Genomic DNA, 13,286 nt, shown 5'->3' with positions numbered 1-13,286 from the left:
TGAGTGCTTGTTATTTTAACTAATTAGGAAACTATGGGTTATTGTGATTATAAACTTCATAATTTTAAGTGCAGGATTTTTTTTTAATCTATCACCCACATCCAGTTTCATCAAATAAAGCTTAAAAATTTTTAGGCTTATATTTAAATCAAACTCCATATTTTTAAAATTCTTGTTCAATATTTAGCTAGTAATTTATTTTGAAAGGAGAAAACAGAGCTTCCAAGTGAGAGCTTTGTATAGTGTTGTGGTTGCTGTCATTGCTGCTTATGAAGATATTGTGACCTCCTAATGCGGCCTTTCTATTCATTCTGTCTCTGGTTTGTATCTTCTATAGTGAGACATTTTGATGTGGCCACTGCTGTAAGAAAACCTGCATATGATTCTCCAGTGTTCAGGGTGTATCAACATGGCACTGGCTCTAAGAAATTCTGTAGTAATGAGACATGCTGCCTCTCTTTCATGACATTTCACATTTATTGGAGTATTTGCTTTCTCAGAAAATATGCAGGGGATAATCTCAGTGTGGTCATCTCTGTCCTTAAAAATACTATTAAACCTCTACTTGCGTCCCCTCTCATAAACTGCGATTTATTGTGGGTTCTCCAGCAGGTTTACTCGATTGCCCCATGACTGACTCTTTGGATGTCAGCTTCACACACAATGGAAGTGTGTGTCATTTCCATTGCTATTAGTGACACTGTGGGCATCCCGAGTAGTGGCAAACAGCTAAACATGTAGATGACTTCATGAGTACCATGGGTCCTGGTTTCCTCATTCTCTGCTCACAGGATGGGACAGTGCTTTGTCCTCTCTGCTTGCTCAGACATTTGCGTCACAGTGATTTGTATTTTAGGGATGTCTCTTTCCCTTATCTCTGTGTCTTTTTAAATTGAGCATCCTTGATACTTCCGATTACCCTTCTTGCTGAAAATGATGCAGAAAAGATATACGGCTCGTCTGCTAAGTAGTTGAGTGTGTGCTAGCACTGTTGTACATCAGACCTCTGTCTTAGCAATATACAGTGGTTAGAGAAAGCAGTCACCCCTTCCCTTTCTGATGCAAACAGGCACTGATGCCCCTCCCCTCCTCCTGTGCTGCAGAGTGCTGCAGGGTGGAGTTGGATTTACTAAGCTCCAATAACGATTTTTATTAATTCTTGGAATTTTTCTAAATTTCATATGTAATAAAGGGCAATGCATGCCTTGTCACAAAAGGGAAGAATATAAAATCCTCAGCTGTGACAGCTTGAGGTTTACTGAGGAACTAGACCCTGGGTCTTCAGGCTCACTGGGAGTCAACATCAATTCACCGAGCATCGTTCCTTTCAGGAAAAATGAATTCTCTGAACCATTTTCTGTTGACATGATACCTGTCCATGTTTATGGGACACAGTTACAGTGTGTGCATATAACACAGCAGTCAAAGCAGGCTGGTTGTTACTATTATTAGATTATTATAAATTAGTAGATACTAATAGTATTATTAATATCCATTCCTCTCAGAGATGGGTATTGACCATATCTTTGTATTTGAGCAAAGCATTTGGATAAGTTTGTTGCTGTCATTTTGAGCTAAGCTGGGTGCCTGGGTGCTCGGTTCACATCGACCACAGAACACAGAGGAGCTGATTGATGTCAGCCTCTGAGAAGTCTCCACTGATAAACCACGGGACTTCCCCACACCCCGTTGGATTGACCATTAATGTCTAGATAAGAGAATATTGATTTTACCCTGATGAAGTATATAGGGATAGCAACTGGAGAGGTTAGAGTGGTGATCTGTTGGGTGGTTAGTCAGGGTCCAGAAGCTCAACAGCATAGGACAGGGTTTGGAAACAGCACCCGCCCGGGAGCAAATCCACCCCAGGCCGTGCTCATTGGCTGCCAAGCAAAGCAGAGTGTTTAACAGTTTTAAAGTGTTACTTAGAATAAAAGAAAGTGAAGAAAGATTTGAGTACAAAATCATATGTGGCTCACAAAGCCTAAATATGGAATGTGTGTGTGTGTGTGTGTGTGTGTGTGTGTGTGTGTGTGTGTATGCGTGCCTTCCCTGTTTGATCCGTATGTGGGGTGTTAGGGAAATCTAATACAGTAGAGGCTTTTTTTAAAAAAAAAAATAATTATTTTATTTATTTACATTTCAAATGTCCCCCTTCCTGGTCTCCCCTCCATGAACCCCCAACCTCCTCCCCCCTCCCCTTTGCCTCTAAGAGGGTGCTCACCCACCCTTCACTCACCCACTCCTGCCTCACCCCTCTAGTATCACCCTTCTCTGGGGCATCAAGCCTCCATAGGACCAAGTGTCTCCCTCCCCCTGATGCCAGATAAGGCAGTCCTCTGCTACATATATTTCAGGAGCCACAAACTGGTGCTGATCTAACTGGTGGTCTGCATGTAGAAGAATGCAAATTATCCATTTTTATCTCCTTTTTATATTTTTATTTTTAACGTTTTGTTTGTTTAGAGTTGTATTGTGTGGATTGCACAATGCATGCATGTGTTGTTTTATTTTACATTTATTTGTTTATGTATACAAGTGTTTTGCCTGTATGTATATATTTGCACCACATACATGCTTAGTCTTCACAGAGCCCAGAAGAAAGTGTTGGATCCCCTGGGAATTACAGACAGTTATGTGGATGCTAGAATTAAACCCAGGACCCCTGGAAGACTAGCTTATACTCTTAACCACTAGACTGTCTCTCTAGTCCCTGTAGTTTTATTTATTTTATTTGTCATTGTTGTTTTGAGACAGGGTCTTTCTATGTATCCCTGGATAGCCTAGAAATCTCTATGAAGACCAGGCTGGCCTCCAATTCACAAAGAACTGCCTGCTGTGTTCTGGGTGAGATGTGTACTCCAATGTTGGCCCAGTTCTGTGTTTTTTACAGAAAAGTTTTGATGACCTTTTTTTTCTAGCAAAATGAGAAGAATCTAAGAAGGTAAAACAGTGGATCATTTGAAAAATTATTTGACTTTCCAGCAGCAGCAGCAGACTGAAGAATCCCTATTCACATTAACAATGTCTCCTCATGGGCTGGAGAGCTGGCTCAGCGGCTGAGAGCACTGACTGCTCTTCCAGAAGTCCTGAGTTCAATTCCCAGCACCACATGGTGGCTCACAACCATCTATAATGGGATCCAATGCCCTCTTCTGGTGTGTCTGAAGACAGCTACATTGTACTCACATATAGTACAATAAATAAATCTTTTTAAAAAATATATGCTTTAGGGGCTGGTGAGATGGCTCAGTGGTTAAGAGCACCCGACTGCTCTTCCAAAGGTCTGGAGTTCAAATCCCAGCAACCACATGGTGGCTCACAACCATCCGTAATGAGATCTGACTCCCTCTTCTGTAGTGTCTGAAGACAGCTACAGTGTACTTACATATAAATAAATAAATCTAAAAAAAAATAACAAAAGAACTAAAATATATATATATATATATATATATATGCTTTAAAAAAAAGAATATAACAGCAAGCAGACTGAAAAATCCCTGGGGGTGGGGAATGGAGATGAGTCTGAGCCATGTGTGTGGAAAAGATTGCACAAAATTGAGTGAGTTATGAAATGATAGCTAATATGGCTTCAAACTATAGTCATTTGTAGAAACAAAGAATCAGGAAATAGAAATAATCTCCCAATTTTTTTCTTCAATGGTCTGATTACTCAACTGTTGTTTTTAGGGTGTTCATATATGTGATTTGTGTGTGTGTGTGTGTGTGTGTGTGTGTGTGTGTGTGTGTGTGTGTGCGTGCGTGCATGTGCAGGCACACTAACTAAAGTCAGAAAAAAAGTCTAAATCTCTTAGTTCAGATCAATTCCTTCTTTGCTACATAAAGGATGGATGTGGCTTTCATCCAGAGTCTGAGCTGGGCTCTTGGAGATGCCAGAAGTAGTCCTTGCTTTCCTTTTCCTTCTTGCCAACAGATTCATGGCCCATCTTCACAATTAGAGATTCGGGGTTTTTTATTTATAATGTTAGCTGTTTAGTAATTGTATGTGCTAAAATATAATCACCAAATGTAAATACATATACATACATATGTACAGTATATACACACATACATACATACATACATATATATCCTTAAAACCTTCAATGCTTAAATGGATTTGGTATAAATCCAGTTTTCCAGGGTTTAGAATTCCTTTTAAAGTCCTACTGCCTTGAGCAGACGCCCATTCTCTCTGATAGTCAGATGAGATCATCTCGGAAGCATGTGCCCTACGTGATCCGCGCACGTCCGTAGCCTTGCAGTAACTGATGTTTCTAGTTTGTGTCTTCTAGATGAGGCCCCTGGGGTGTCGTGTCTTTCTGCTGCCTCAGAATCTGCCCAGAATAGTTCGTTCATGGCCATGGTCTCAGCAGTGGCCCCAGTGCAGGCTGGGTGGGTTTTAAAGTTAACTGGAAAGGCAGGTGGGTGAACAGCCATCTCAGCAGAGAGCTGTAAACATCCATTGTGCTCCATGGCTCTAAAATGCTACACAATCCGTAAAATCACAGGCATAATATTGTTTTCCTTTTCTAGAAAGATAGGGAATATTTTTCATTTAGACGACCTCTAACAGTGAATAGTGGTCAGCACTCAGCAGTGTTAGTAAATAAACTAAAATGGCTAAAAATCTGGCCTAGTTACTAAACCAGCTATTTTTGTGAGGCTAGGAAGCAAAACTCTGAAATTTTAATTTCTCCTTTTTACTTATACTGTAAAAAAAAAAAATCACTTTAAAATTACCAAAAATCACATTGAATTTCCACTCCCTTTAAAACAACTTGGTCGTATGACAAAAACTGCTAGGTTCTGAGCTTTTTTTTTTTTTTTTTTTTGTCTCTCTAAAATTAGAAAAGGAAACTAAAATAAGCCTTTATTTAAACAGCGGCAACATTACAGGTCACCCTTCCAGCGAGCCTGTCTCTGGCCGGCTTTTGTCACTGATTGTGTGCTTCACTATGAGCCAGTGCCGTTCGGAGCTTTCCTTCTTTATTTCCTCAGATTTCTTTTTTCTTTCCCTTCCCTCCCTCTCTTCCTTTCCTCTTCTTCCTTTTTTCCCGGGGAGTTCATTTGTGCCACTACTATGCTGTGTTTATTCTCTGGCTCTGTATAATGACTTGAAGTTAGGTGTGGCAATGCCCCCTGCACTGTTGTTTTTGGGTTTTGTTTCGTGTTTGTTGTTGTTTGTTTGTTTGTTTTTGTACATACTGAACTTTAAGATTTTTTTTTTTATTTCTGTGAATAATATCCCTAGAATTTTGGCTGGGATTGCATTAAATCTGTAGATTACGTTTGATAGGGTGGCCATTCTGAGGATATTCTTTCTGATCCATGAGCATGGGCGTGGGGAGGTTGTCCCACCTCCCAGTCCCTTCCTCTGTTTCTTTTGAGGGTAGTATAAATGGCATTGTTTCCCTGGTTTTGTTTTCATTATTTTTGGCAATGGCATATAGACAGGCCACTCACTTTGTATATTAATTTTTTTTATCCTGGCACTTTGGTAAAGGTATTTATTAGTTCCCCTCTGGAGTCTTTAGAATCTCGGAAGTATAGGACCATACTAGAGATGCTCTGACTTCTCCCTTTCCTGTCTGTATCTGTATGATTTGCCTCTTGTCGAACTGCTCTAGCTTAGACTTCTAGCACTCTAGAGTAAGACTGGAGAAAGTGGACACCCACTTCCTGTTCCCGATTTCAGTGGGAAAGCTTGTATGCAGTTCTCTACATATTATAGTATTGGCTGCAGGCTAGTTGTGTATAGTCTTTATCGTGTTGAGATGTGGCCTTTCTATTCTAACTTTCTTTTCTTTACCTATCAAATTGAATGATCATCTTTCTGTCTTTCAGTTCATTTTTGTAATATATAGTATTTATTGATTTTTATGTATTGAGTATTAAGCCATCTCTGCATCTCTGAAATAAAGCTATCTTGACTGTGGTGAAAAATCTTTCTGATATGTCCTGGATTCTTTTCACAAGCCCCCCCCCATCTTTATTGAAATATAATTGACAAATATCTGGATTCCCCTTTCTTTTTCATATTGTTTTCTTTCTTGTATTAATTAGCTGATTTAGTTCATCTACAGAATAGGTGTGGACTTAGAAATACGCAATTCTTTTTAGAATTAAGAATTGAGAACAAAGTATAAAGAAAATACCAACCTTCCTTCCAGGGTCTCTTTTCTTTTAGCACAACACCTCATTGCAACATGGCTAACTCCTCAGGATAATTTCTCTAAAAAACATTTTGTCTCTAGGAAGAAGAAAGACGCGTGGCATCTGTTGTGGCCAAAAAAGAGGAGGAGAAGAAGAGGGAGAGTCACAAGCAGTCCTTGCTGAAGGTACATCCTTCAGTGAGGCCTCCACTTGCTCAGGAGGACACCTCGACGCTGGCCAGCACACAGGAACATGGCTTTCAAAACTAAGTCTGTGTTTTGTAAGCAAGCACTCCTGGAAACTCTCATGGGTTACTATGGTGACTAGACCTGCATAGAGGTGCTCGGAAATACAAGATGTGCAAGATGGGCATTGTAGAAGAAAGGGTTTGGCAGCAATAGAAAGGGAAGTAGAGAGTTTCCCATGCCAGCATGGCTTTTCGTGATTGCCTGGCATTAGCATACCACTTTGGATAGCTTTTGACAGCCATCTTTACTGATATGCGTTTATGAGCATTGCTGTGAGGTTTTAATGACAACTATTAAAACCTAAAGTGTTTCTTCATTAGCTTCTTTGATACAGAAATGGGGAGAATCTTGAAGAATTCAGAAATGAAAATTTATTTATTTTAAAGTATTTCTAGGTGATCAAGCATACCTGATATCAACTTCCCTGAGTAGTGATTTCTCTTAAAATACTTGATGTTACCATCACAGAGTTTGATAAAGCCAGGTTAGAATGGTTAGCTTTTAGCAGTGTCACACAGGGTAGTGGGAGCTGTTGTCCTGAGCAGTACTCCTTGTCTTATGTAGCTGCTTTTCTCTTTAAAGTGACATGAAAAACTCAGTGACCAGGAAGGGCACAGTTATGTGTATGAACTCTACTTAGTTCCCCACGGTGGCTGTGTTATGTGGTAGGGATCCAGGCTCCACAAGGACATGCTGTAGACTGTTCTATGCTATGAAAATGATTCCTGAATTCACATCCAAACCTGTCCCCAACACCTTGCATTTCAAGACAACATATTTGAAAGTAAAAAATAACTTGAGTTAATGCCAACTGCACATGATTCTCTTCCTCTCTGTTCCTGTTGACCCCAGGTCCTCCCTAGCTCTTTGTGGTTCTCCCTGATTCCATTGCCCATGTGCCTAAACCCTTTCTTGACACAGATGCCTCTTCACTCATTGCCTAAGAGGATTTTAATTTTCTTATGTTGGACTACTCCTAAGAGTTTATCAAAAGTACATTTTTAATATTTTGTTTATAAAAATATAGCTGCAGTAGTAGTTTTGAAGAGTAGGATTTGCCCTTGCCAGGCCACACTGTGGGCAAGCCTTCCCAAATTGCTCATGGCGGGGACACAGCCTTCTGCGTCACACTGTTGCTGCTGTCCAGCTCCTGTGTAAGTGAGTGAGTTAGTGATAACCTGAGACACGTGTGTACATTCATAGAGTAAAGATGAGGCCTGCTGAACCCTCCTGTGCGATTGACCCAGAGCATGGCAAGGAAGAATGAGCGTCGTAGTCTTGTTGATGATTTAGCTAGGCATCTGCCAACCTGCCCATGTGAACAGAACATACATGGGGGCCAGGCACAGGATCAACTTGACTTTCTGTGCAACTGAAACTTTATCTCAGTATTACCACCCCCATCCTCTAATTCAGCTGCTTCTTACCATTATATGTACCATGGGTTTTAGTGAACATTTAAAAGAGTGTTTGGAAAGTTTAGTGACAACTTTAGAGAATAGCAGTTTGTTTGAAGTCCTGGAGCTCCAATTGATTATGAACTTTAGCTTTTTGTTTTGATAAGAGAAGTGTTGGCATCAGCAGGCCCAGATTTAGCCATTGCTGAGAGCTGAAGCCACATCAGAACAGAGCTTCAGCACATCTCAGGCTGCATCCCTGTAGATGCAAGTACTGATCCTGGAGATGTTGGAAGCTGTGTGGGAGGGACCATGACGCACAAAGCCTGTGTCTGCAGCCACATCCTCATGTCTTCCCGTCTCACCTGCCACCTTTGAGGTGATCACTGTGACATACACTGATAAGGTTCTGCCTGGACAGTGACAAGTAGACTCAACTGGAAGAACATGAACTTCACTCCCCAGATATTTTCCACTTCTACATATACTTGGCAATTGGCAGCCACCTAAGCAATGATAGGCATGAATACAGCTGACCTGTCAAAGCATTCATGATCTCTGAGAACAGAGCACACTTGGGTACCCTTTAGTCTTGCAGAGGCATAATCCAGATCCTTTCTTCTTGCTCCACAGGCATCTTGAGCCCCCAGATGGCTCTGCCCAACCAGGGATGCCCACCTGATTGCAGGATAAACTCCTGACTTACTGTACCCTTTTCCTTCTCAAGACCCCAACAAAATTACCTGCTCACTTAGTCAGCCTAGTGCCAGACTGCTTTCAATAACCTATGGAAAGGAAGCCCCACTTGGTGTGGGCACGAGAATGTGTTTGTATGTTCAGAGACCACCTTGTTATATATTTGTAAACATATACAATGGTGGAAACATGTTCTATGACTTTTTCTAAACACTGCTATCTCTCTCATTGTGATCTTTTTCCTGCCAGCTAGGAAGCCAAATGTGTACAGCATGTGCTCTTACCACTAGGTAGAAATAATTGCATTGTTTAGATTGGGAGTTGGGTTGGCATAGCCATCAGTAAATAACTGAAATAGAATTTCATATGGTAAGGTTTTTTTTTTAAATTCTAGATTTTTGTAATAGTGTTGTATTGTAGTATAGCAGGATTTCAATTGCTCTGTGCAAGAACATTATGTACAAAATGCAAGTCATTTCAGAAACACATGCACAGTATTTACAGTGCTCTTAACTGCATAGACACTTGAAATAAAAAACTGCAGAACAAAGAACTCAGGCTCAAAACATTTCTAAACTTAGAAATTGAATTTCGAAAAGGTTAGTTCCATTAAACAAGCCATCACTTGTGGTTTCCATCCAGTGTCACACACATTTGCCAAACTCTTCGGTAAACAAATGCAGAAGTACAGCGGGAAGCGCTTGCTTTCCTTTATACAGGTGCAGGAGGATGGGAGGAAAGTTCCCCTCTCCCTTCCCCTTTCCTTTTCCAGAGCAGACTCCTGGAGAGCTGTTAGTGGCTCACTTTGTAGATGTCTTTTAAGGGCAGATTTTGAATGAAAGAGAAAAAAGGTTCTATTTTCAGCATTCTGAAATAACTAAGATGACATTTTTAAATATTAACTTTTGAGACCAGTAAGACTGCTAAGTAAATACAAGCTTTTGCTACCAATCCTGACAACCTGAGTTCAGGCCCAAGAACTCACATGCTAGAAAGTAAGAACTGGCCTTGTGCAAGTTGTCCTCTGACCTCCACACATGTGACTTACGATTCACCGCATACACACACATACACACGTACATACACATGTACACACACTCATATATATATATGAGTGTGTGTGTGTGTGTGTATATATATATATACACACACACAAACTCACACCACACATACACACACGCACACACATATGCATGCACACCACATATATACACACTACAAAATGTAAGGAAAATAAGGGCTTCAGAGATGGCTCATCAGTTAATAATACTAGCTACTCCTACAAAGGACACTGGTTCAGTTCCCAGCATCCACATGGCAGTTCACGCCTGTAACACTACTTCCTGGGGATCTGACACCCTCTTCTGGGCTCCATGGACACTGCATCCATGCAGTGCAGACATACATGCAGGCAAGACATTCATACACATAAAATAGATAAATCTTTTAAAAATAAAATAAAACTAAAGTATTACCCTTTACTAATGGTGATAGTACCATAATAGGCCTCCCTCACCCTGTCACTATAAGCTGGATGGATATAGACTAGAGACATGTTAATGGAGCATAGCTTCTTCTGCTTCAGTCTCCTTTTCTCAGCAGGGTTTCTATGAAACAGTTGAGTTTCAAGACCACAGGTCAGTGGATCTCAGTGTGTGAGCCATGCTGGAGCCCATTAGAGGGGCAGACTCCCGAGCCCTCCAAGCACTGCTCCAAGTACCGGGTTCAGCGTCTGTAAAACCCTCCAGGTTAGCTGAGGCACCCTAGCTTGTGAACCACCGCCTAAAGCATCCATTGCTTTAATTAACTCTTCCTTCTTGCTCTTCTAGAATGATAATAGTTGTCAAGAAAATTATTTTACTCCACAACTTCTTCTAGTAGCCTAGATGATATTGTTTGCACCCTGAAATGTCATGATTTATACCGTGAGGGCTGGAGAGATGGCTCAGCAGCTAGAGGCACTTGCTGCTCCTGCAGGGGACCTGAGTGTAGTCCCTAGCAACCATGTTTCATGGTGCAGTCACTTGTAGCGCCAGTCCTGGAATCTGATGCTCTCTTCTGGCCTCCCTGGGCACCCACACATACATTCATGTAAATAAAAATACTTTTAAAAATTTCAAATATTTGTATAAATATTTTCAAAACCAAGTTATACCGTGAACTATGAAAAACTGATCAGTCCCTACCCTTCCTCCCCCAATTATTGAGTAAAAAATGAAAGTATTTTTTTCTTGCTTTGTTTAAAGGCATATGACTTTCCCAAGTCAGAGTTTTAGTTAGTGAAATAAATATATAGCTCACTATTCAGAACAAGAAGTGTTCATCGTATAGGTAACTTTCCATGCGGGCTGGCATTGTTATTAAGAAATGTGATCACGAGGTGAGCACAGCGCATGGGCTTGCTTCAGAAGCTGTGTTGGTTGTTTGCCTGACAGGAATTCCCTCTCAGAAAGTAACAGAAGCTTTTCTCTGCTAAGTATGCACCCTATAACCATCGTTCCATTAACTTCCTGTAGGAGAAGAAAAGGTTAACCATTAACAATGTCGCTCGAAAGTGGGACTTGCAGCAGCGAGTAGCCAACATTGCCAGCACTCAGGACAGAAAGGACTCGGAGTCTCCGCCTCAGGAATCCTGTCAGCTCGACGGAGGCAACATCTCTGCCTTTCCAGAGGAAGCAGGGTACGCGATGGTACACTCTCACTACTAGCATTTCCAGAATTGACTTTAACATGGAGATGGGAGACCGTTTCACACATAATTGATTTTGAGGAATAATTTTTTAAAGAAAGTCAAAGTTGAAATTAAGAAGAGAAATTTTGAAAATATCTATCTGGCTGTAACATTTCCCTAATGAAAAAGCCCTCCCGTGGTTTGTTATTGTTTTGTAAGGGGTAAGTTTAGAGGTCTAAATATAGCCTGTGAGCCTCTGTTGACACACATGGGTTCTAGATGCCCTGGCCCAAGTGAGAGCCCCCATCCTTTGTGCACCTCCCTCCTCAGCCTTTTCCATCTTAGGCTTTTGGGTGAGCTTGCTGCTTGACGCATCTGCTATCCTGTGCCCGGAGTAGCAGCTTCTACATGCACCTGACAGCCAGACCTGGTGCCAAAGTCCCAACTATTTGGGAAGCTGGTGCCAGAGGATGGCAAGTTCAAAACCATCCTGAGCTACAGAGTAATGTCATGGCTATTCCCACAACTTAATGAGTCTTCATCTCAGAATTAAAGAAAAAGAAAGTGACAAGAGACTGGGGCGTAGGTCTCTGGAAAAGTACCTGCCAGGCATATAGAAGGCAGCTCCAGCCGAGCCCTGAAAATGCTAGCTAATAGCTGCCTTAGCCCCAAGGATGCTTCAAGGCAAGCTTAACAAGGGCAGGCCTTGGAGGGTCAGATTCAGACACGGGAACACACTGCCACAGTGTTGGGGACTGCGTCCCTGTGTGTCAGCTTTAGGAGCAGCAGCAAGCCAGGGCTGGCAGAATATGAACAGGGGAGTGAGGATGCCAGCCCGTCCCGCTGAAGTTCAGCAGAGCATTCATTGTTCTCCCATGGTCATGGTCCTCTTTAGACGTCAGCACTCGGAGAACAAGGCTGTGACTGGTCTTCCCAGGGTGCGTGTTGAGAAGACTGGGTCCACAATCCAGCTCCTCTTCCCCCGTTCCTCCCTCTGTAGGGCTCTAGTTAGAGTCTGGGACCTATGCTGCTGCACTGAAAGATCAGTGACGTTTACGTCTGTCCTGCAGGCATAAAGCTTGACAGCAGATAGCATCGAAACCTTGAAAACTGTTCAGCGAAGCTCACGGGTCTGGGGTACATAGGTCTTTTGACTTCAGAGTTAAGCTATGTACTGTGACAGCCTTCTGCTCTCCATGTCACTCAGGTGTTTTTCCACTTCCTGAAGTCTGCTGTCTCCGTGACTAATCCAGGCGTGCCATGTCCTTGGCACTTTACTGTTCTATCGAGTCCTTAGTAGACTGCCCTTTCCCTGATACTTTGTTCTGTACTTGGATCTCTTCTTTTCTCACACTTCCTTCTGTCCCTGCAGCCTCTCAGGTGGAAGGACGCCCTCAGCTCTAGCACTGGGGTTTTCTTCTCCTTCTCCTCCACCATCCAACCCAGGAAACTTGTGCAAGTTGGTGACTTTAAATGCCATTTATAGACAAGGTCACCAAAATGTATATCTTTTCCTTTATGGCTTGCCCATTTAGATGTTGCATAAGAAAGATATTAGGAAAAAATTAACTCTCATTATAAAGGTTTAAAGTTTGGTCTTCATCAGTCTTTGTTACATCAGTTTGTTACAAACATGGTTTGCATGTTTGGGATAAGGGCTAGTTTTTTTATTCCCTTCTATGGGAACAACCACTTTATTATTAAATTTAAAATACTCTTTCCTTTTCCCATTGGGATCTATCTGGATGTTTTGTTTGTTTTTAACCATGGGAGGAGGTGAGAATTTCTTTCTTCCAAACTCAGTACTGTGGATTGACCCAAGGCATCACTACTCTCACTGAGAGCTCTTCCACAGAGCTCAGTCCCAAGTCTGGTCCTCAGCACTTGAGTCACTCCCCTGCATCATCTCACTCCTGTCTCCATCCTGTTCATCCCTCGGAGGGCTCTCTCAGCAGGGGGGCTGCCATCTTTACCTTATTCCCACTGCAGTCAAGGCTGCCATCTGCTCCTCCTTCAGCACTGGACAGTCTTCACTTTCCAGCTTCCTAAAGCTGCTGGGCTCCCTGCTGCCAACCATCCTTCCGTCTTGAGCTTGTGTGGTGTTATACCCTTTCAGTC

At 41.9% G+C, this 13,286-nt stretch overlaps 1 protein-coding gene across 18 annotated transcripts in view; it reads left to right on the top strand.

The window, feature by feature from the left end:
• The window catches only part of Lrrc49 (leucine rich repeat containing 49), a 100,944-nt gene that overhangs the window by 66,733 nt on the left and 20,925 nt on the right, over positions 1 to 13,286 (top strand). For 10 of the 18 annotated variants that reach the window (NM_001311095.1, NM_001146046.1, NM_145616.4 and 7 more), the window contains 2 exons: positions 6,258 to 6,341; positions 11,014 to 11,177. In NM_001311095.1, the coding sequence (NP_001298024.1) occupies positions 6,258 to 6,341; positions 11,014 to 11,177 (248 nt within the window). Of the gene's footprint in view, positions 1 to 6,257; positions 6,437 to 11,013; positions 11,178 to 13,286 lie in introns of all 18 variants that reach the window. The other 8 variants (XM_030243990.1, XM_006510753.3, XM_017313092.2 and 5 more) reach the window with 1 other exon arrangement.

The sequence above is a fragment of the Mus musculus genome, chromosome 9 (genome assembly GCF_000001635.26).
Source record: "Mus musculus strain C57BL/6J chromosome 9, GRCm38.p6 C57BL/6J".
Taxonomy (NCBI): Eukaryota; Metazoa; Chordata; class Mammalia; order Rodentia; family Muridae; genus Mus; species Mus musculus.
This window is presented reverse-complemented; position numbering and strand designations above follow the sequence as displayed.